Source organism: Musca vetustissima, unplaced genomic scaffold (assembly GCF_032173495.1).
Source record: "Musca vetustissima isolate MV318-11 ecotype Yass unplaced genomic scaffold, APGP_CSIRO_Mvet_v1 utg100715, whole genome shotgun sequence".
Lineage (NCBI taxonomy): Eukaryota > Metazoa > Arthropoda > Insecta > Diptera > Muscidae > Musca > Musca vetustissima.
In genome coordinates, this window is record NW_026884975.1 from 24,949 (window position 1) to 49,788 (window position 24,840).

Here is a 24,840-nt window from a genome sequence, read left to right on the forward strand (position 1 = left end):
ATAAAATTAGACATTTTTTATCTAGTCTCTAACCCAGTGTTCACCATCTGAATGTTGTTCCATTTCCATTTTGTCTTGGTAATGTTGTCAACGTTGTAATTTTTGATTCTCCTACTTCTTAATTCTGTATCTTTCTCTAAATTGTTCCCCATTTGCATTCATCCAATTGTTCCAATTTATGAAATGACTTTAAGAACAACTACCCTTATCAACCACTTCCACAATGTGTTACTATGTTACAGGATGCACTCAGGAATCATCATCCAGTCGTGCCAATCGTGAAGAAGAATCACAACAACTGGTGCTGAGAATACACAGGGGAAGACCGTGCTCGACACCGCAGCGTACCCCGCTCTCAGTGCACTCGATGTCCTCAACACTGAGTGTCAATAGTAATAATGAGGAAATGTTGCCACTGCACCACCAGTCGGCTGGCATGGGTGGCCACATGCATGCATCGACAATACCCAAGAGGGCAACATCAATGAGAGTTCCTAGACAGAGACATGAGAAAATCTCGATAAAGGTGTCATTTCCCTCGTCGGAAAATGTATTGGACTCAAATATGTCCATAAACAGTACACCACCCACCTATGCTTCGGTAGTTAGTACAACAGTGGCAGCGGCCTCCAATGTATCGCCACTGACCAATGGACGACGTAGTTCATTTAAAAGTAGCCTCCTGGATATTGGAGAAACCACCTTCAATGTAGATTCGGCAACATCAACAGCAGAATCACCAGCCGCCTCACATTCATCCACCTCACCGAATGCCCGACCCATGGAGTCACATCCAAATCGTTTTAATATGGTGGCCAAAAAGAACGATAATAAAAAACATCGTGGTAAAAGATCTGTCAAATTTCAGGTGAAACGTTTCAAAGTGGAGACCAAAGCTGCCAAAACGCTGGCCATTATTGTTGGCGGTTTCATCTTCTGCTGGTTGCCGTTCTTCACCATGTATCTGATAAGAGCCTTCTGCGAACAATGCATCCAACCAACCGTCTTCTCAGTACTCTTCTGGCTGGGCTACTGCAATTCTGCCATAAATCCTCTCATTTACGCCCTGTTCTCTCACGAGTTTCGCATCGCCTTTAAACGCATCGTCTGTCGTTGTGTTTGTACACGCAGTGGTTTCAGAGCCTCCGAGAATTTCCAAATGATTGCGGCTCGTGCTCTCATGGCACCGGCAACATTCCACAAAACAATATCAGGTTGTTCGGATGATGGCGACGGACCGGATTTTAGCTGACTAATGATGTTGGATGACGACGATACACCACAACATGCGCCTACACCAACACCTACACCAATGCAAAAAGTCATATCACTGCCAAATAAAGAAAATGATGGGGGAGGAGATGATGGTGGCGGAGAAGAAGTTGGAAAGGTATCCCCACCAAAGCAGAGAGCGGAGAAAAATCAAACACAAATGCAAAATGAGAAGTCCGAGTCACAACAAATGCCCCGAAATGATCCGAGAAGTAGCATCAGAAGTGGTCGCCGTGGTGGTTTTTGTAAAGGGAAAAATTTATTTTAATTTTGAGTTACCCATTATTTTGCAAAGAAAGCTATCTCAGGAAGAGGAATATTTTGTTATATATTGGCTTTCAATTATTTATTTCAAATGTCGACCATGAAGTGAATATCTGGCTTGAAAATACAGACAGAGAAGTCTGAAATTGCAAATTAAAATTTTTTTTTTAAACCTCCAGGAACAATGTTACATCGAAATGTATGAATAGGCATACATTGCCACTATCTGACATTATTCTAATGTTAATCAGGACTATATTTTGGCCGAAAACATAATTGAAATATTCCTTGTAGACACTACGTGTCATTGGACCAAATCAGGAATCGATTTAGAAATGCACGCCGTCTGCCTGTGGGGTGTGCACGATAGCTCTCGCATTTGTCATATAAAGTTGATAGTAAACTCATCGAATCAAAAACTTGCTGGCTTTAAATATCACATAATATTCATAGGACCGCTCTATGGTTAATATAAGTATTTTTGGACTTGATAAAATGTAAAATTCAACAAAAGATTTACCAGTCTAATATTTGACTTTTTCACTCAAGAAGAGAAGATACGACAGCCCTCTTGTCACGAAAATTTTCTCATACAACAAAGTTTAGTTCAAAAGAATGAGTAATGATATAAAACGCCAATTGTCCAATTCCATATAAAAGATATTTAAACGACCCTAAATTGGCTAGCATATAAAAATATCCGAAATATAACATAGATGGGCATACATTTTTGTATGTAACGATGAAGCGCCATCCTAAAAACACTGTAAAAACTGATTCAATGACTTCAATCGTGGTCAAGGCTCGCTCAAAGATGTAAAGGTCTACAAAAAAGGGCGTTGTGCCACAGAACATGCTAGATCATCATGTGACATACAGTCATCCTTGAGAAAGATAGAGCCATCCTTGGACATTTCTGCCACCAGGCTGTACATTTGTATTGCCGTAAAATAGGTTTGTTCAACTTAGATCCCGCAAAATTTGACAATCGCCCCAAAACCGACTCGTGTGGAATGATGTAAATAAATTTTGAAAAGAAAGCGATCACGGTTCTTCGAATCAACGATAATCATCAATGCGAATGCGGCTGACACAAAACCGCAATCGACAGTAAGGCTTTTCTAAGAAAAGACAAATACAAAAAAAAATCGAAACAAATGGTCATCTGACGACTTTTCCGCTTGTAGGACGGTGAATTAGGAGTAGTATACCACAATTTGCTTGTCTGAAGTCTTCGGAGTAATTCAAACAATTAAGAAGAGAAATAGAATCATTGTGCACCACGATAATGCGAGCTCTATCACATTAACTTCAACAAGGGTCGTTTAGGAACGAACAATTTATCAATTCTTCAAAAGGAACGATTTGTACTAGGTCCGATTCTTTTCTTCATATAGATTCTTTGTTCCTCTCGTTCAGCTAGTTTCTTTTGATCCAAATCGTTCATTTAGATTTTCTTGTTCGATTTAACGATTTAAGGGGACCCCATCCATTCTCGGGGTCAAATTTTTTATTTAATTCGAATTTACACTAATTCAAGAATGTCCCTACAACATTTCAAGTGAAAATCTCAAGAACCCTTGAAGATATAGCCGATTTATTGTGTCAGCATCAAGTGACGGCTAAAGGGCTTCTCCAACTTTAAACGCGTTTTTCTCTTTTGCGAATGGCGGGCACGATAACTCAAAAAATAATAATAACCCAATCGATTGCAAATTGTTACACGTTTCTCTGTGAGTGTATAGCTATCGTATGAACTAGGATAAAGCCAATCGGCGAAGATCTTCCTTATTTTTTAACTTGGTTTTTGGTCAAAATTCGGCGATTTTTCAAAAATATTTTTACAAAGGTCCACCATTTTGTTAATTTTAGAGCGAAGTCAATAATCCTAGTTCATACGAGAGCCAGACAGGTACTCTTTCTAACACTGTTGGAATTTTCGGATTCCGATGTTCCAGTGAGGAGTTATCATGTTCGCCATTAAAAATAAGGACTTTTCTTAAATTACAAAAAACAACAACAAAACAATAACAAAAATGTTTTGTATATTATTTTTCTTCTCTTTTAAATCTTCAAATATATATGTGCAAAGTTACAAACCTTAACAAGCATTGGTATTGATTGGGGTTCCCTTACATAAAAAGATCTATGGAACTTGACGAATAACGTAGTCCCTTTTGCCGACTTAGGAATTAAATTGCCCAATTCATGTGGAAGTGATGATTAATTCACCTTACAATCCTGAATTGTCACCCACTGATTTCGATTTATTCTCCACATAAGACATTTCCGTCGCCAGAAGATGCTGTTGAAGTGTTCCTGTTTTAGAGGTATCGGATGGAAAAAGTGATTCTATAATTTTCTTGAGAACATTAAAAATTGTATAACGGATGCTAAGGATGCTGGAGAATAAATTGAATAATTATAAACTTTTTTTATGATTAATATTCGACATTTCATTACTATGCCCTCGTATGAATTATAATCAGATTAATATAACCCATACATGCTGGGAGACGTCTTATCTCAGTGTTGACACTATGAGGAACGCTCCGGAATTCGAATCACTAAAGTTCTTTCTGATATTATATAATTATTCTCTCTTCCATACGAATTTCCTACAAACACTTCAGTAGTTTTGGTCCGTCGTATATCTCATTTTGTAAGCAGACTCAGACCTGAGGTGTCCCTGGGCTGGTATCTGTCGCAGATCAATTTAGACTTGGAAATATTTTTTTTAAGAATTCCATTCCTCTGTGATACTACAAAAACGGATATTGACGTTCCGACGTCCACAAGATTAATGATCATGTTGTCCTTACGAACTTATTGAATCGCCGTTTTATGGCCTTTGTGTTCCTCTTTATGAAGAGTTAGTTTTCTCCGTCTGCACAAAAATTAGGATTTGATGGCAAAAGAGCAAGAGTTTTACTTTCTCGAACTCCGGCGCAATAATTGTAATATTTGTATATTCTTAGCTATTTCCGTTGACGCACATTTTTTGAGGAAATCTGACCGCTTTTCTTTGTTGAGTTGATTTCGTCAGTTATGATCGTCCACAAGACGATATTTTATTAACTGCTAAACTTTGGCAAAATCGAAGAGAATTTCACATGCTCCATAGAATGGGACATATCTGATAAAGTCTTCTAATGGAATCCTGTAACATTACTGGCAAATACTTTTACGAATTTCAAATTATTCAACATATGGGGACTACCTCTCCCACTCACGATTTAAAATTTTTCTCTGTTTTAAATGGGAATGTACATGTTAATTTTTTATATTATTATTTGAAGGATATACTAAAAAAATTACATTTTCGTTTTTATGAAAGAAAAGTCCTTCATGCCCGCGCGGACATGGTTTCCGCTCTCAGGAATATCTGAAAACCAAAATCTCTACCAAAATAGAAGGTGTTGTTACAGAATGTCGGAATTTTGAAAAAAAAAAAACTGTTTCTGACGATTAAACTTTTTCAACAACACACATATTAAGAATTAAGGAAGGAAATCACAAATTGGATTGATTCTAGTTGATACATTAATAATTTTTGCACAAAATGGTCAAGTCATAAGTCGAAAAATAGTGGAAAGTTGTTAAAATACTTTTCGAGAGATTTTGAAATGTAAATAGAAGATGGCCTTATATATGAACCTTGTTCAGACCTAACATAATTCATAAAAAATATATTTCCAGAGAAAAATATAATTTTTATGAATATAACTTAATCTATACATAACTTCTGACTCACGTTTCAAGATTCTTTAGTAAATTGGTGAAAATACATTTTAAAAAATATGTGTCTTTGTATAAAACTATTTTATTTGCATTGTCTAACATGTTGTTAACCTCCGAAACCCTTACTATTTATACTTTTAAATTTAACTAACTTTCAAAAAAATTTTCTTCTCCGAGATAGTTTTTGCATTCAGGAATTCGCAATTCAGGAATTCACAAAAACCAATGAGTTTCCCCAAAACAACAAGAAATTAAATACAATAATAAATAACTATGTAATAATTATTTTCCTAGATTTAAGTTACTTTTTGTACCGAACATCACTCACTTACCACAATCAAATATTTTCCATATTTTGTTTTTGTTACAACAAAATTTGATTTAGAACAATTCAAACGAAGTTGTAAACAAATGGCAATAATTTTTTAGTCATAATTTTCTGAAAATAAAAAACAAAAATATTTTTAAAACATAATAAAAATAAATAAAATAAAATCAAAAATAGTTATTAAGAGAATACAATTTTTATCAAATATACATATATGTTTTAATTTATAGTTTTCATTTTGATATAGTCTTAAGTAAAACATATTATTATGTGTACATCACACTTGACTTAGTTTCGTTTTTTCTATAAATGTATACTTGTATGTAAATGTAAGTATTTTTATTATCTATATAAGTTTATGTGTATAAATACATTTTATCTAGTCTTTAAGTAACAATCATAGAAATAAAACAAAGAAAAAAATGCAGCAGGTAAAAAAAAGAAACACATATATGTATATAAAAACAGCCCATTGGCATTTTATTTAAAATGTATAAACAGAAACATAAATTATATACATACATATATTGTCATTTAAATAACATAATTTTTAGTTTATAGCACAAAGAAACAAACAAACAACAACAAAACGTACAGATAAACAAAGGATCAAACAAAAAACTGAAAATTAAAAACAAATAAAAACTTATATTATTATTGTTGTGTATGAAAAAAAACAATGGTATTGCAAACTTTAAGAAGGAGGCTTCGAAGTAGAACATCGAGTAACAAAGGTAATAATGAGAGTAATTAAATTTAAAGTGTGGGTCCAGTTTAAATCCAAAGGTATGTTTTAATATTACATTTGTCATATCCTTTGAATCAAGAAATTATTTGTCCATGGGGTAGAATGAGTATTGTGTTTATTTATTCTATAGAAATCATACGCCACAGTGTACTATAAATTGTATACACATATTTCTATATGAAATATATCTAAAAATCTAAATTAAATTTACTGGAGACATACCAAGTGATACATACATAATTGGTATATATTTATTAGATTATTAAAATTCACTATAAAAATGCTGGAGAAGCATTTTGGATCTCAATGAAACACCTTGTCGAAGCGTAACAGAAATATGGTGGATCAAATTGTGCTGAGAATATTTCTGCTTCCGCCCAAAGTGCTGAAGAACACCTATATTTGTTTCTGCGGTATATGGTTTTCAGAAACGTCGTTACGACGTATTTCATAGAAATATTTGAATATTAAGGCATATAAACTTCGGCATAGGAATTAAAAATTATCCGGAATCTCATTCTTCTTAAGTGAGGTACAAGGTTGCCTATATTCCACGGACCCATCTGGCAACGCCATAACTTTTGACACAGATGTCACATCGCTTAATGACATACCGCATTTGAAGCGTCAGTCCAAGCAGATTTTTACCATGAACCAATACACGCCACGCGTTGAAATTTACATTCAACAGAAGAAGTCAATTGTGAAAACTCTACGTGCTTTTAAGACATTTAAAATGTCAGAAGTGCGCCTTCTAAGAACACCATTAAGCGTTTATACGAAAATTTTCGACTGGTAAGGCTCTTTCTAATCCGAAGAGGCCATATAAAAGTCGACCAAGGCGATCGTCCGAGAATATCGCTGCCGTACGAGCCAGTGTTGAGAGGTCCCCAAGAACATCCCAAAAAAACGCCGTCCTCAGCAGTTGGGCATGGCTCAGTCCACTTTACATTTGTTCCCGTACAAAATTCAATTGACGCAAAGAATGTTGGCTGCGGACAAGCCTGGTCGATTGGAATGGGCCCAAAGAGTCATCGAAATGACCGAAGATGACGAGCAATTTTGGAACAAAATTATCATGTCCGATGAAGCCCATTTCACATTGAATGGGACCGTAAATAAGCAAAATTGCCGTTTTTACGCCACAAAAAAATCTAGAAGTGCCTCTTCATGATGAAAAAGTCACAGTTTGGTGCGGCGTTAGTGCGAAAACGGTCATTGGACCATTTTTCTTCCAAAATGAAAATGGTCATGCTTTTACTTTCAATCAGGAGCGTTATCGTGACATAATGACCAATTTTGTGATGCCAATTATTCGTCGAAAGCGTATGAGGCAGTTCCGGTTTCAACAAGACGGCGCTCCACCGCACACAAGTCGCATAACAATCGATTTTCTGAAGAATTTGTTACCGGGCCGTTTGATGTCGAAAAGTGGTGATTTGGATTGGCCACCGCGTTCGCCCGATTTGACGCCGCCTGACTTTTTCTTTTGGTGATATTTGAAGTCAAAGGTTTATGTTGACAAGCCAAGGACCGTAGAAGAGCTCAAGGACAACATTCGCGAAGAAATAGCCGCTATTCCGGCCGAAATGTTGGCAAAAACGATGGAAAATGCAGCAAAAAGGGCACAATACGTCATCAACGCCAGATGCGGCCATTTGAGAGGTATTATATTCAAAAATTGATGTAAACAAATCTACTTGGAACAAATAAAATGACCGCCAATTTTTTATTTTTTTCTTTGATTAAAAAAAAAAAACATGGGTCCGTCGAATATGGGCAACCCTGTATATTTCCATCTCAGTGGCTACGTTAGCAAACAAGATTGACATATCTGGGACTCGGGAAACTTAAGAATTTGAGAATCCTCTGCATCATTAAACGATACTGGTTTGTGGGGTTTAAGGTGGCGAGTGATGCTCGTCAAAAATAAGGTTGCCCAGAAAATGTATTACGACCACACGAATACACGCGCCCGTGTCCCGAATTTAAGAATAATTACGTCAATATCACTACTTCTATGCTTCAAAACCTGATGGATATTAAAAACCATCAAAAAATCAGTGAGTGAAACAAAGTTTCCGAAAACTTTAAAAGGCTAATTTCAAGAGAAAAAATATTCACCTCGTATTTGTTATCGGTGTGCGGCAGTTGACCCGAATCCATCATTTTACGGGTAAAAAAGCTATGGTCTGAGCCAAAGTGTGAGAGTTCCCATTGTTCTTTTTTGTATTTCGAATTGCTTCAAAGAGTTCGGGCAAACAACATTAAATTTTGCTCATTTTCAAAAAAAGAGAATCGAGTCTAGTTTCCTTAAAAAGCTAATTATATCCTACACAACTATGTTGTCAGGGTATTATAGCTTTGCGCAGCCCCAAGACTTTGTAACGCCTCGAAATATTGGTCATAGACCCACCTTTAAGTGTACCGATCGTCATGTCTCGACTAGCTAAGTCGATCTAGACATATCTGTCCGTCCGTCTGTCCATTATAATTTGTAAACACGACACAGGCCACAGTTATGGACCAATCTTCACAAAATTTTGCATGTAGGATGGGTTCTGGCCAATGAAGTCCCCTATTTTTTTGGTAAAGATCGGTTAATATTTGTCAGTTTTTCTGGTCGCTCCGGCGGCCGCAATTAGGGCCCGAACATCGCGAAATTTTACATTAAGTAGGATCGGGCAAAAGAATAAGCATGCCAGTTTTGATATAGACCCAAGAAGTTGATAGTGTAAGGAAGACGTGCTGTTGACCTCTAATCGGGCAAGAGAGTGCTACTATCATGAAATATTGCCCAGGCTCGGAATACAAATCCTCAGAATGTTATAGTTTCGCGGTAGTTGTGTGAGGTATCGTATGGCCGGACCCATCCGACTATACTGCTCCGCTCACTGGTTTCAATTCTATCATATTCCAAAAGACTTTATGGCATTATACCTTCCACCATATGTATACATACAGTTACTTCGAAGTAAATTAAAAAAACCCTCATACCACAGCTATTGATTATGGAACGAGTGAGTAAACTTCCGATGGAAAGAAAAACGGGCGGGACGTACTGTATGTAAATGAATAATGCGGGATAAGAAAAAAGTAAGCATATGCCGAAATTTTATTCGAAAAGCATTTTTGTAACCCGAAACACACCAAAAATATTAAGTTTGGGAAAATAAATCCTTTATTTTTTCGGCAGATGGCTGTATTGATATATTTCTCGTAAAGTATCGATCAAACAATTTCAGATTTATGCTCGTTGGAATATATATATATATATATATATTTTTTTGTTTTTTTTGAGAGAGGTGTCGTATTCCACTAGGACAACGCTAAGCCACACACATCTACCGTGACTCGCCAGAAACGGGAGTTTGGTTGGGAAGTTTTAAGGCATCCGACATACCTTCCGGAATTGGCACCAAGCGATTATAATCTTTTTCTTGCATTGCAAAATTTCTTTAATGATAAACCAGTAAGGAAAGTAGTAAAGTCTGGCTGGGTCGACTATATGATACCCTTCACCACTTTGGGTATATTCTACATATGTATCCTAAAAGACGACGCGTGATTGTTATATATCTATATCTGAACCGATTTTAGGGAAACTTTGCCAGAGACTAATTTATATTACATCAGTACGTTGTGTCAATCGGCCTAGTTATGGATCTTTTCACGAAGCTTAGCAACATCATTCTAGACTTAATTCAGTACCCTATACTAAAATTCGTGCAAATCGAAAGATTAATAGGGACTTTGGTGCACCAATTACATCAAATCGGACGAAAATATATATGGGAGCTATATCTAAACCTGAACCGATTTTTACGAAACTTTGCACACATCATTCTAGACTTAATTCAGTAAGCTATGCCAAATTTCGTGCAAATCGAAAGATGTATAGGGACTTTGGTGCACCAATTACCTCAAATCGGACGAAAATATATATGGGAGCTATATCTAAATCTGAACCGTTTTTTATGAAACTTAGCAAACATTATTATAGACGAAATTCAGTACGCTATACCAAATTTCGTGCAAATCGAAAGATATGTAGGATCCTTGGTGCACCAATTACCTTAAATCGGATGAAAATATATATGGGAGCAATATCTAAATCTGAACCGATTGTAACGAAACTTTGCACACATCATTCTAGACATAATTCAGTACGCTATGCCAAAATTCGTGCAAATCAAAATATTTCCAGGGAATTTGATGGAATATTTATCTAAAATCGGACAAAGCTCTATATGTGAGCTATATCTCCATCTGAACCGAAACTTTGTCACGAAACTTTGCACACATCATTCTAAACTTAATTTAATACGCTGTGCCAAATTTCGTGCAAATCGAAAAATTTATAGGGAGTATGGTACACCATTTAATTTAAATCGGACGGAGATATATATGGGAGCTATATATAAATCTGAATCGATTTTCACGAAACTTAACACACATCATTTTAGCCCTTATTCATTACGCTGTGCCAAATTTCGTGCAAATCGAAAGATATATAGGGACTTTGGTACACCATTTACATTAAATCGGACGAAAATATATATGGGAGCTATATCTAAATCTGAACCGATTTTCCCCCATTTCAATAGGGTTCGTCCTTGGGCCAAATAAATGACCTGTGCTTTGTTTACAATTTAACATGGACAGACGGACGGACCGATAGACATGCATAAATCGACTTAAAAAGTGATTCTATGCATATTCTCAAAAGAAACCACGAGTCAGTTTCCTTTTGCCTGTTACAAACATTTTCACAAAGACATAATACTCTGTACCACAGTGTGGTGAAGGGTAGAAAAAGGCAGGCTATCCTATTTATTGAGAAACAAATGCAGCCAATTCGGCGGAAAAATTTGGACCATAAGCATACCTAAAATCGGTTATTGTCATTGTAAAGTAAGCCTGTCTGAATACCCTGAACGAATAATTGAATATCCCGTTCATCTTTTGCGGAGTCCATAACAATCAAACAAAATCCAAAATATGATGTTCGCCAATCCGACAGTAAAAGTATGGGGTACTGTGCCTCATTGTTTGCATGATAATTCGAATAGAAATACAATTTATAAAACAAGTCTCCCAACAACTAGAAAATATAAGTGAGAAGCTGTTTCTAATCTTTTTGAATTATCCTTATTCAACTTACACAAATTAATATTTTTCCACACACAGACAACCTATATAAGGAAGGCTAGCATTACAACAATGAATTATATTCAGGAAGATAAATTAGTTATAATTTATATATAGGTATTACGATATGGGCAACCAAAAAATCTGTATTACTTTCCGAAAAAATAAATAAAAAGTTTCACCTATGACACTGTGTTCTTCCGCTTTCAGTAATTTCATCCCCTAAAGTGTATATTCTATACCTCCGTATCAATATTTGTTGATGTTTGCAATTGACAACTACAACTGAATAAATATGTGCGTGTATGTATCACAATCTCAAAATAAATATTTCCGTTGTAATGCCATACATATATATTGTCTAACAAAAATTTATTACAGGGTCATAACACATTGGTCAACATAGTAAAGCTGTAACTGGGTGAAAGTTCAACATTTAATGTTAGCCCTTGGTAAATTAATTGGAATAACTATGGCAGTTGTCCTTGTATGTTATTGGCTTTTGGCCAATAAACTTATCAAATTTCATTATACTAATAATATTGAATGTATGATGTTACAATGTAAAATTACTACTTGTACGAACATTGATATGATGGTCCGCGGGGGGAAAATTTCCTTCTGGTATAAAATACTATGGAAAAAGTAATATGTTTGATAATGTAACTACTATTTTCAGAACCGAGCTGACAAGTATAATTTTTGGTTTATTTACTCATCAACATAAATAATATTCTACCAAAGATAATCAGTTTCCTCTTGAAGAAAAAATGTATTATAATTATAATATTTTTTAAATCCTGCAACAATAAACCAGTGAGGAAAGTACTAAAGTTGGGCGGGGCCGACTATGTGATACCCTTCACCACTTTGGGTATATTCAACAGATGTATGCTAACAGACGTCGAATTCTGCAACCTATACTAAATTTTTCATTTGTTCAGATATAGGTTTGCTTCTTACAATGGGACAAAATTACCTAAATTTGCGTCAATTTTGTGTGAAATCGACCGAAAATATATATGTAGAAGCTATATCAAAATCTGAACCGATTTTAATGAGAATGGCAGAGGTTAACTTATATTAACTACAGTTTATTGTACAAAATTGTGTGGCAATCGGACAAACTTTGGGTCTTTAGTGCACAATTTACATAATATCGGAAGAAAAAATATATATCAGCTATATATATAATATTTGAACCGATTTTCAGGAAATTTTACACACATCACTCCAGACACATTTCAGTACACCATGGCAAATTGTGTGCAAATCGAAATATGTATAGGGACTTTGGTATACCATTTACATTAAATCGGACGAAAGTTTATATAGGAGCTATATGTAAATCCAAATCGATTTTCACGAAACTTAACGTGCACTATTCTAGACTTAATTAAGTACGCTATGCCAAATTTCATACAAATCGAAAGATATATAGGGACTTTGGTGCACCATTTACCTTAAATCGGACGAAAATATATATGGGAGCTATATCTAAATCTGAACCGATTTTCAGGAAACTTAACAAAGATCATTCTAGACCCTATTCATTACGCTGTGTCAAGTTTCGTGCAAATCGAAAGATATATAGGGACTTTGGTACACTATTTACCTTAAATCGGACGAAGATATATATGGGAGCTACATCTAAATCTGAACCGATTTTCAGGAAACTTAACACACATCATTCTAGACCTAATTAATTTCCCTATGCCAAATTTCGGGCAAATCAAAAGATATATAGGGCTTTGGTACTCCATTTACCTTAAATCTGAACCGATTTTCAGGAAACTTAACACACATCATTCTAGACCTAATCCATTTCGCTATGCCAAATTTCGGGCAAATCAAAAGATATATAGGGCTTTGGTACTCAATTTACCTTAAATCGGACGAATATATATACGGGAGCTATATCTAAATCTGAACCGATTTTTTCCAATTTCAATAGGGTTCGTCCTTGGGCCAATTAAGTGGCCTGTGCCAAATTTCATCCAAATCGAATCATAAATGCGACCTGTACTTTGTTAACAAAAATACATGGACGGACGGACAGACGGACGGACATGCATAAATCGACTCAGAAAGTGATTTTATGCATATTCTCAAAAGGAACCATGGGTCTATCTCGATTATTTTTGCCTGTTACAAACATATGCACAAGACATAATACCCTGTACCACAGTGTGGTGAAGGGTATAAAAATGGACAACATTACACCGGTTCATTTTAAATTAAAATCATAAATATTCCTATTATTACCATACAAATTATAATTCTTTCTTTCATCGGTATCTCTAACAGGTTTTCCATAAACACCAACAAAAAAACCCCTTAATGTCCTCAATTTTTTATTCAATGTTGCCTGGAATTTTTTTCTTCATATGAAAACAAATTCTTAGATATTTCCCTTAAAAAGTCACCCTTAATAGCATTGCTTTACTATCTGCTTGAGGTTATTAAACTCTAAACCCTCAAAAATTACTTTTTTTGAATCATGATTACTTATGAACAACAGCTAACAAAAAAATCTAAAAAAGTTGTTAATGTAATGGCATTTGGTTCATTTCCGTTCGCTCTTCCTCAAGTTCATAATAAATATTATACTCGAGCACGTGATATAATTGGCGTGGAGTTGCGTGCGTAATACCCTGTTATCAGTTCCTTATTGTTATTATTATTTCATTATTGCATTTGAGCTGGTCATATAATTTTTGACCAAAAATAAAATTTTATTATTAATAAATAACATTACGAAATTACACTTTGGAGTACAGATAAACGAATTGTGTTAAAACTTTCGCATAAGAAAGCTCAAACATGAAGATATTTATCCTATGTGGAAGCATGGTTTAGAGAATACAAATACATTGTGAGCATTCTTGCCGACATGTTATGGTCTTATATCACTGTGCGACAAAATTGTTGGGTGTTAAAAATTCATATTGGAGATGAAAACCTGGGTGAGTATATGAAAAGCCCAGAAGGAAAAATATGGCGATCCTTTTATACATGAAGAAATATGCACATATATTAATATGAAGCTATTGGATGCATGCATACCCTCCACCACAATAATTTTGTCATTCCGTTTGAAACTCATCGAAATATTCATTTCCGACCCCGATCAGGGTAAAATTCTAAGACAAACTAGCCGTGTCCGTACGTCTGTTGCAATCACGCTTTCTTCTGAAGGAATTGAAATAGAGTGCTGAAAATTTTCATAGGGTTGTCTTTTGTCTGGAGGCAGTTCTAAGATGAGCTATATCGGGTCACGTTTAGGCATAACCCCAATATAGGGGTACCCCCAAATTTTTGAGGTTCTCGAGCACGTTTTTTCAACTGAATTCGATGAAACTTGACGTTAAACTACATTAAAAACCAGTGAGCGGAGCAGTACGGTCGGACGGGGCCGACCATATAATTACCTACACAACTTCCACGAAAATCTAACTTTGCGTTATTTGCACCCTCTTGATACCCGACTAAAGGTCAACAAATATTAGCAATATTCAGTAGACGAGGGCTGTACTTGTCCAGATTCTCTTTACGGTGGGTTATGTTGTGATGTTGGGCTTTCAATTGTGGCCTATAGATTGAGTAAAAACAAAAACACAAAAAGTTAAGTTTTCGGTCAACTTCATCCCAAAATTATTATCTGATGACCTTGACCATAACTGGAATCTCATGGAAATTTTCAAAGCGATCTGCGCTATATTTCCGCCCTCTAGTGTGGTATTGGGTTACTAAATAATGTCTGAATACGTAAGTGTAACTCCCACATCTGAATACATACGACCATATAATTGGTATAAATTTAAAGGTCAACCACTCCTCTTGCACACACTATAAACTTCTCGGGTCTTGGTCTTTCAGGGGCAAATATATACGCCATAGAATACAAATTTTGTAATTTTTCACACAAAAGTCAGGGTTCATTTGACCCGCTAAATAGTGACCGATCTTTATCAAGACAGGCATGCTTATTCTTTGGCCCGATCCCCTTCTTCATGTAAAATTTCGCGATGTTCGGGCCATAATTGCGGCCTCAGGAGCGACCAGAAAAACCGACAAAAATTAAGTTTTTGGTCCATTTCATCTCCTAAATATTAACCGATCTTTTCCAAAAACAATAGGGGTCTTCATTCTCCAGAACCCATTCGACATGCAAAATTTCGTGAAGATTGGTCCATAACTGTGGTCTGTGTCGTGTTTACAAATTATAAAGGACAGACGGACACACATGTCTAAATCGACTCAGCTAGTCGAGATATGACGACCGGTATACTAAAAGGTGGGTCTAGAGTATAATTATAAATATATGTTAATTTTTTCTGGTAGCCCCCATATAAGGTTACCACCCAATTTCCGGTATTTTGGGGTTCTTGAATTCGCTGAAATTTGATAAATTGGCTTTTTATTGGGTAAACAATTTCTCCACCAAAAAATTTAAATAAAGGTCCATCTTCCATCCATTCATTTCCCATCCATCGGGTTCCCATTTTCGATATTTTCAACCAAATGCGCTGTAATTTGGTATTTTGTAGTCGTATATGGTAACAAAAATTATGACTTTTCGCCCCCTTTTAACGGTAGTTCCGTGTGCTGGGATTTTTTTTCGAAAGTCTAATGTCAAAAATTTGGACTTTGTTTACGTTTTTATGATGGAAGTCAATTCACAATGGATTTTGACAGCAAACTTGAGAGGAAGCTGATATCCAGCTGGTCTCCCTAGATGACCTTATAAATAGGCGTTGATATGGTTCAACAGTTTGAAACCCGGTTCTTTCTTCATCGAACTTTTTTTTTGCATTTGGTATACCAAATTACAGCGAGTGGTATACCATAATTTATTTGCCAAAATCTTCTGAGAAATTCAAGCTTTCACACATCTTCTTAAACCAGCGCCTTTTGATCGATAAAAAGTGGAATGGATGGGTCATCCACTTCTACCTTTTTTTACGTATTTTACCTTCTGAGATCGTGTAGGGTAAGAAAAATCTTCCCATAAAATGTACAATAAAATTCCCTGTTTTAGTATTTGTAGCACATACTACACAACTATGTTGTCAGGGTATTATAGCTTTGTGTAGCCCCAAAAGTTTGTAACGCCGCGAAATATTGGTCCTAGACCCACCTTTAAGTATACCGATCGTCATATCTCGACTAGCTGAGTCGATCTAGACATGTGTGTCCGTCCGTCCGTCTGTCCATTATAATTTGTAAACACGATACAGGCCACAGTTATGGACCAATCTTCACCAGATTTTGCATGTAGGATGGGTTCTGGCCAATGAAGACCCCTATTGTTTTTGGGAAAGGTCGGTTAATATTTAGGGGATGAAATGGACCAAATACTAAATTTTTGTCGGTTTTTCTGGTCGCTCCAGAGGCCGCAATAATGGCTCGAACATCTTGAAATTTTGCATGTAGAATGGGATCGGGCGAAAGAATAAACATGTCTGTTTTGATAAAGATAGGTCAATATATAGCGGATCAAATGGACCCTGACTTTTGTGTGAAAAATTACAAAATATATATTTTATGGCGTATATATTTACTCCATAGACCCGAGAAGTTTACAGTATATCCAAGAGGAGTGGTTGGCCTTTATATTGATGCCAATTATATTGTCGTATGTGGGAGTAAAACTTAAATATTTCTAGGTGCTTACGTATTCAGATATTATTTAGTAACCCATTAACATTAGAGGACAGAAATATAGCGCTAATTACTTTAAAAGTTTCCAAGAGGTTCCAGTTATGGTCAAGGACAACGCCTATAATTTTCGATGATAATGGAGATATATGAAGTGGACCGATAACTTAATTTTTTGTGTTTTTCGAGTCGATCAATAGCCACAATTGAAAGCTGAACGTCACAAAACAACCCACGGTTAAGGGAATCTGCACAAGTAATTAGAAGGGCTGTACTGAATATTAGTAATATTTGTTGACCTCTAGACCGTCAAGAGGGTGCAAATATCGCAAAATATTGCCCAAGCTCAGTATATTTTCGTGGGAGTTGTGTAGGGTATCATATGGTCGGCCCCGTCCGATTATACCTCTCCGCTCACTGGTTTTATTTTGTTTTTCTTCCACAAAACTGTGGAACAGGGGTATTATACCCTTTTTTACAAGTTTTTATCATTATTACTAACTTCAATTATTTATAATAAATATATAAATTAATACCAATTACTTTAAAGAAACCAACCCTTTCTTCGGCAATCAGTATTACCATATAAGTTATGAATAACTTCACACTTATTAAAACTTCCCCGCCCCATGCTAATTATCCAATTCGAGTAATTGAAAAACACTGTCATCGTTCAATCTTAATTTATTACTTCCTCAAATATCACATTTCTTATTCATAAATTACAATTAATATTTCTCATCACATTTCCCCTATAATTATCAATGAGAATTTCTCCATAATTATCCAGCCATTTCCTTTGAAAATATTTCCCCCTTTTCCAGTTAAATTAAAATTGTTTTTGAATGTGTTCATTTAATTTCAATTTTTTTTCAATTCAATTATTTCCAAATGAAATTTCATAATTGAAATTACACTTAAATGACAATAACGACGATTATGATGTTGTACTAGATGATGATGAATTACATTAAGAAGTCGTAGTAGAGTGTCGATAATTCTTTGAATTAATTACAAAACAACAATAATAATCATAACAACAACAACAAAAACTTTTATTATGTTTTGTGAAAGGAAACCAACCAACCGACAGACAGACAGACAAAAACAACCACAAACACAACAAGGCCAAGAGACATAATGACAACCACAGTGACAAGTACTGTCAATTAAGATTAGTGAAGAGTTAGGAAATTATTTAATTGATTCGAGGAATCAACTTCAGCAACTACGGATTCGGCTAACAAAAAGTTCGTAGGTGGATTTCTATTTGAGTTGGTTGTTGGAGGGGAGCTAGAAATTAAGTCATTAAATAGGATGATAATATTGAATAGGACAATTATTTAATGAATGATTATTACACCAACATAAATATATTGTTAAAGATTCGGCCAATGTCTTGGAGCGGAATTCTTTGTAGGAAATAAGTTCAGTCAGTATTCTATTGAGAAAATAAAAATTGGACAACAAGTGGGGAATATACTATCACCTTTGCCTTGTGTGCAAGTTATAAAACGTCATATGTTTCAAGAAGGGTGGGAAGATTTTTGTTCTGTAGCTTATCAGGCTTATAACACTGGGCAACAAAATTCTTGGACGATGGGACATTCCCAAGAGGTAAAGTCAATATATGTAATTTTTTATTTGTAATTATGAGGAACAACCTTTTTAAATACTAAAAAGATCCAACATAGCCTGTATCATATAAAGAGGAAAGCGTTTCATTATTATCTAACGTGGTTTGTAGTCAAAAAATTGTTGTAGTAAAAATTTTTCTAAAAATCAAATTCCATAGGAAATTTCATTTTAAACATTCTAGTTAATATGAGAATAAGGTTGACATTTTTGGATTCGGACGTTACAGTGGTCGGAAATCGTCGAAGAAAGGGTTTCTTTAATTAATTAATTTTGTCAATTCACTTTCTCATCCCTCAAACCTTCATGTACTTACATATATACAAAGTTACAAGACTTCAAGGCAATATACGTCCATATACCAGCCAGTTGAAAATCTTGAAAATTTTAAATCGGCAATGCGGGTTCCCCATAACAGAGACTGATTCGCATGTTGGACAAATGGTGATGTAGATACATACGTAATCAATGGGCTGCAATTGGACAACTGCAAGGAGAAGCTCGCATCCAGGAAAACAAAGCTTAAAATATTCAAGGCGTGTATAAAATTCTGCTAGACCAAAGGGAAATCTGGCTCGTGTCAAACATCATCAAATAAAAGCTACAGATATTCATAAGCAACTACTTCAGGATCATATGCAGACTATTCTAGTCCAACACCATAGGTGACGTAGAGATTAGGGATAAGTAAATCGACTTTCGACAAATCGATTAATCGACTTTTTGTATTGAAAAGTCTAAAAATGGAAGTCGACTTTTGATCTATGAGAAAATCGCAAAGTCGACTTTTCAAGATCGACTTTCGATTTTCTTCATAAATACTTGGTTTCTTATCACAAAGCTCAAATTGCCCAAAAATTGCACTTTACGGAACTTTACATTATCTGTTCATAATAATTCATATAAAAAATAAAATTTTTAGTCGATTTTTCGGAAGTCAGTAAAAGTCGAAAATCGTTTTTAAACAGTTTTGACAAAATCTAAAGTTCGAAAAGTCGACTTTTTAGTCAAATCCAAAAATCGAAAAGTCTAAAAATCGACTTTTTGGTCAGAGGCAAAAATCGAAAAGCCTAAAGGCGACTTTTGCGTCCGACTACGTATCCCTAGTAGAGATGTGGATCATAACAAACCAGGAACCCATAAAAATAAAGGAAGTGGGAATGGATTGACCAAACCTTAAGAAAAAATGTCCAAATCATAACCACACTGACGCTTGAATGGAATACCCTAGGAAAGATTAAAAAAACCGGTAAGGAAAGCAATAAAGTCGGACGTGCCGACTATATTATACCCTTCCCCACTTTCTAGACTCAATTCAGTACGCTGTGCCAAATTTCGTGCAAACCGAAAGGTATATAGGGAGCAGAGATGGTCCGTCAGCAGCAGTGACGTAAATGACATACATTTTCGACGTATATTACATACGTCAGAAACGTCGGAAACCCACCAAAACCATTAGGTTTTTGACAAAATACCTATTTCCATTAACGAATTTGGAAATTACGTATGCTTTACTGAAATCCATATAAAATTTCAAAAAAATGTTCTAAAAAAGTTTAGAATTTTGTATTAGTTCTAGTAAGGAACAGACAGATATATGTAAAAATAATATGTATTTTCGAAAATAACGGTATATGATAATAAAAATATTCGAATAAATGACGTTTTCTACATTTACTACATTTTATACAGGTATATGACGTTTTCGACGTTTACACCTTTTTGACAATCGAAAACCTAAAAATTCGTCATACGGATCATCCCTGATAGGGAGTTTGGTGCACCATTTACATTAAATCAGATGAAAATATATATGGGTGCTAAATCCAAAACTGAACCGATTTTCACGAAACTTAACACACATCATTCTAGACATAATTCAGTGCGCTATGTCAAAATTCGTGCATATCGAAAGATATATAGGGACTTTGGCGCACCATTTACATTAAATCGGACGAAAATATATATGGGAGCTGTATCTAAATTTGAACCGATTTTTCCCAATTTCAATATGGTTCGTCCTTGAGCCAAATAAATGAGCTTTGCCAAATTTCATCGAATTCGGATCATAAATGCGACCTGTACTTTGTTTAAAACTTAACATGGACAGACAGCCAGACAGACGGACGGACATACATAAATCGACTCAGAAAGTGATTCTATGCATATTCTCAAAAGGAATCATGTGTCTATCTCGTTTCCTTTTGCCTGTTACAATCATATGCACAAAGACATAATACCCGGTACCAAAGTGTGGAGTAGGGTATAACAAGAGAATGTATTCGAGTGGTGATGATGATGCCCTATGCTCCCAAAAAGAAGTAACAGAAAAATACGACTATTGCTTTTATATATTTCCCACCCATTTCGGTATTTTTATAACCTACACAACTATGTTGTCAGTGCATTATTGCATTGTGTGGCCCCAAAAATCGGCCCCCAATCGTCATATCTCGGCCAGCTAGACTAATTTGTAATCAGGATGCAGGCCACAGTTATGGATCAATCGTCACAAAATTGTATATGTAGGCGGGTTCTGACCAAAGAAGACCCCTGTTGTTCTTGGTAATTATCGCTTAATTTTTAGGGGATGAAATTAACCGGAAAATTTATTTTTGTTTGTTTTTTCTGGTCGCTCCAGACGCCGCTGTTATGACCCGAATATTACGAAATTTTACATGGAGAAGGGTATCAGACCAAGCAAGTCAAATGAACACTGACGGAGAAGTTGAAGGAGTGGTTGTCCTTCAAATTGACACCAATTATGTTGTTGTTGTGTGTACTGGGATATAGGAGTTATACTAATATTTACCGGAGTCGACAAATTCTGATGTTGCTTATTAATACCAAACTAGGCGCGGAAATGCAGCTCTAATTGCTAGGAAATTTTGCTTAAGCTTCCGGCTATGGTCAAGACTGAGGCCTATAATTTCCAATGATGATCAGATGTTATTTAGGATGTAAAATTGACCTAAAACTTTATTTTTATTTATTTTATTTTTCCTATTTCAAATCGCTATATATTCTACAATTATAAGCCGATCATCAAAACACATTACACGGGGCAGGGAAACTGACCAATTAATTAGAAGGAATGTTTTAATAATTATCGGACAATATTCAGTAGATCAAATCATCCAAGACTGTTCTGTGTAAAATAAAAAATTTTACATCTTATGGCGTAAATGCTTATCCCGGGAAAACAAGATTCGGAAAATATGCCAGTGTAGGAAAGAAGAGCTGTTAGTCTCTAATCCGTCAAGAGGGTGCAAATATCGGGAAATATTGTCCAGTTAGAGTTTCGTAGTAAGTGTAGGGTATCATATGGTCGGCCCCCATCTGACTATACTGCTCCGCTCACTAGTTTAAATATATTTCGTAAATAAAATCAACATGGATCAATATAAAGATCCCAACCATTCATAATGGGATATAGGAGTTAAGAGCTGTTAGCCTCTAATCGACCAAAAGGGTGCAAATATCGGTAAATATTGTCCAGTTAGAATTTCGTAGTAGTTGTGTAGGGTATCATATGGTCGGCCCCCATCTGACTATACTGCTCCGCTCACTGGTTTTAAAATATTTCGAGAATAAAATCAATACGGATCAATATAAAGATCCCAACCATTCAATGTTAATGCCAAACGACGCCAAGCAATATTAATTTGATAATTTACGCATCTACCACAACGTTTTCGGAATAAAATTCCCACAATGGTTCTCCACATATTTTCCACGTCATATCGTCTTTTGATTACTGAAATTAGAATAGTATTATCAGCCTGACAATATCATTACAAGAGCCTGAAAGTATGCTCTAGATCAAATTATAATAAGCGCATAAAAATAGACTTAGAATGTTCGAACTCCGAGACTAAAGGAAATTACCAGGCCCCAACAAATTACTTATTTTTCATAACAAGCTTTCGTGAAAGGGCATTCGAAAAGGCAAACCAATAGTTATTCTAATCGGCCAAAATTTATTCAACACACTCTCTCAAGAAATAATTCTGAAGCTCAAAAACTTTTAATTAATTTATAAATTTTCACAGCTTTTTCTTCTTAGAAAGAGTGTGCATAGTCACATAACTAATATTTATAGCCACAACATACTATCGAATAAAAATTTTGCATAGAAACGAATTTACTTCGAATCTAAAGGTGGGTTTGCTGGCTAGAGGGTTGAATGACTAAAAATTTCAGCAAGTCGTTTCGTAGACAATTCTGAACTCCGTTTATTTCTGTACAATTTTTACAATACAAATATTTTTTATCCTCTGTCTAACCTGAAAATGCTCTCCATAAAGTATGCTTTTTATTTAAATAATATCGCTTTGGAAGGAAGAATCTGCTTTCTATATAAACTATATCCATTAGTAAGGGAAAACCCGACCCAGAAATTGAAAATATGCAGCAGACGAATATTTTAAGAAAGAAACATCGCACTTCTCTCTGTAGTCGTTACGCAATATGCACACATTAGAACAGACAGATTCTATAACTCCCCCTCATTGATAAGTAAGTAAAATTCAAATAATATTCATTTCCTATGTCGCTCACGTATTAACTAAATTAAATCATGAACTTGCACATGGAATCATTGATAATAAATGTTACTGATGCTGCCGCTGACGACGATGATGATGACAATTCTATGGCAGCTTGTTGTTCTGAATCGAACTACAATTGCAGTTAGTCTTTATGTTTTATTTAGTTGTGGTGCCACAAACCAAACAGATGCCATTGAATATTTACTTTTTGAATATATCATCATGTCCTTATCCTCTGCTAGCTTCTATTTAGCCTTCATTAACATGTGTTTCCTTTTCTTGGTAATGTACTGATTTTCTTCTTCTTATTTTCTTTTCTCCACTTTGCATTTGCAGGTTCGAAGGGCATTGGATCACGTTTCGATGAACAACGTTTGACACTGAGAATACATCGTGGCCGTGGCTCTAATCAACATGACTCCACACACAGCAACGGCAGCACCCAAAGCACAACAACGACCCTGGGCACCCCCTCGCCCGAGCGCATGAGTAAATACTCCACCCGCCGATTGCACAATCACGATAAAATAAAGATTTCCGTCTCGTATCCATCCAACGATAATATATCGGAAATGGCCCAGCACGTACATGAGACGGGTAATGCTAGTCACAGCCATAATCATCAGCATCATCATGAACGTGGCCGTACGGCATCGGCTAGCGGAGGCAACATGCTGTTTGCCGTCCATTATGGCACCCAGAATGGCCGTGATTGTACCGAGACTCAATTGTACCGGCATCAGCACGGGGGCAATTGTTTTCTGCAGGTGGGCAAATCGATGCCCGATATGATGCGGAGAAGTTCGAATAGCAGTGATAACCAGCAAATGCTGCAAACGAGGCCGAACAAGAAAATGGGCAAGCGTAACATAAAAGCCCAGGTGAAGAGATTCCGCATGGAAACGAAAGCGGCCAAAACATTGGCCATTATTGTTGGCCTCTTCATATTCTGTTGGCTGCCATTCTTTACCATGTATATTATACGGCCATTTTGCCAGGACTGCATCGATCCGCTACTCTTCTCCGTACTCTTTTGGCTGGGCTATTGTAATTCGGCGGTGAATCCCATGATTTATGCCCTGTTCTCCAAGGACTTTCGTTTTGCCTTTAAGCGTATCATCTGTAAGTGCTTCTGTTCCGGTAAATCGATAAATTTAAAAACGTCACGACGTGGCAGTGATATGTCAGCCATACGCATTAGGGGACGAACGCCCAGCATCACGCCCAGTGCTGCGGCTCATTCGTTTGGTGATGAATCGGAATTTCATCACAGCGATCATGAGCACAGATGACCATCATTCGGACCCACCAATTCCAGTTCACAGAATAGCTTGGGGGTCCGAAAGTCCAGTTTGAAAGTTCCTGTTTATGAGATATGCCATCCATTGGTAATGGATATTGGCGGCGGCGGTGGCAGTGGTGTTGGCGGAGTTGGCAGTGGGAGCAACTCCCTGTGCAGTAATGCCAATGGTAAACGCACACCATTGTAG

General features: G+C 35.9%; 1 protein-coding gene and 1 pseudogene across 1 annotated transcript; both read left to right on the forward strand.

The window, feature by feature from the left end:
• Nucleotides 1–223: 223 nt before the first annotated feature.
• Nucleotides 224–1,295, forward strand: LOC133332092 (octopamine receptor Oamb-like). Its single transcript, XM_061540471.1, has one exon. The coding sequence runs from the start codon at nt 224–226 to the stop codon at nt 1,250–1,252; it is 1,029 nt and encodes a 342-aa protein (XP_061396455.1). The 3' UTR covers nt 1,253–1,295.
• Nucleotides 1,259–24,840, forward strand: LOC133332091 (octopamine receptor Oamb-like; annotated as a pseudogene).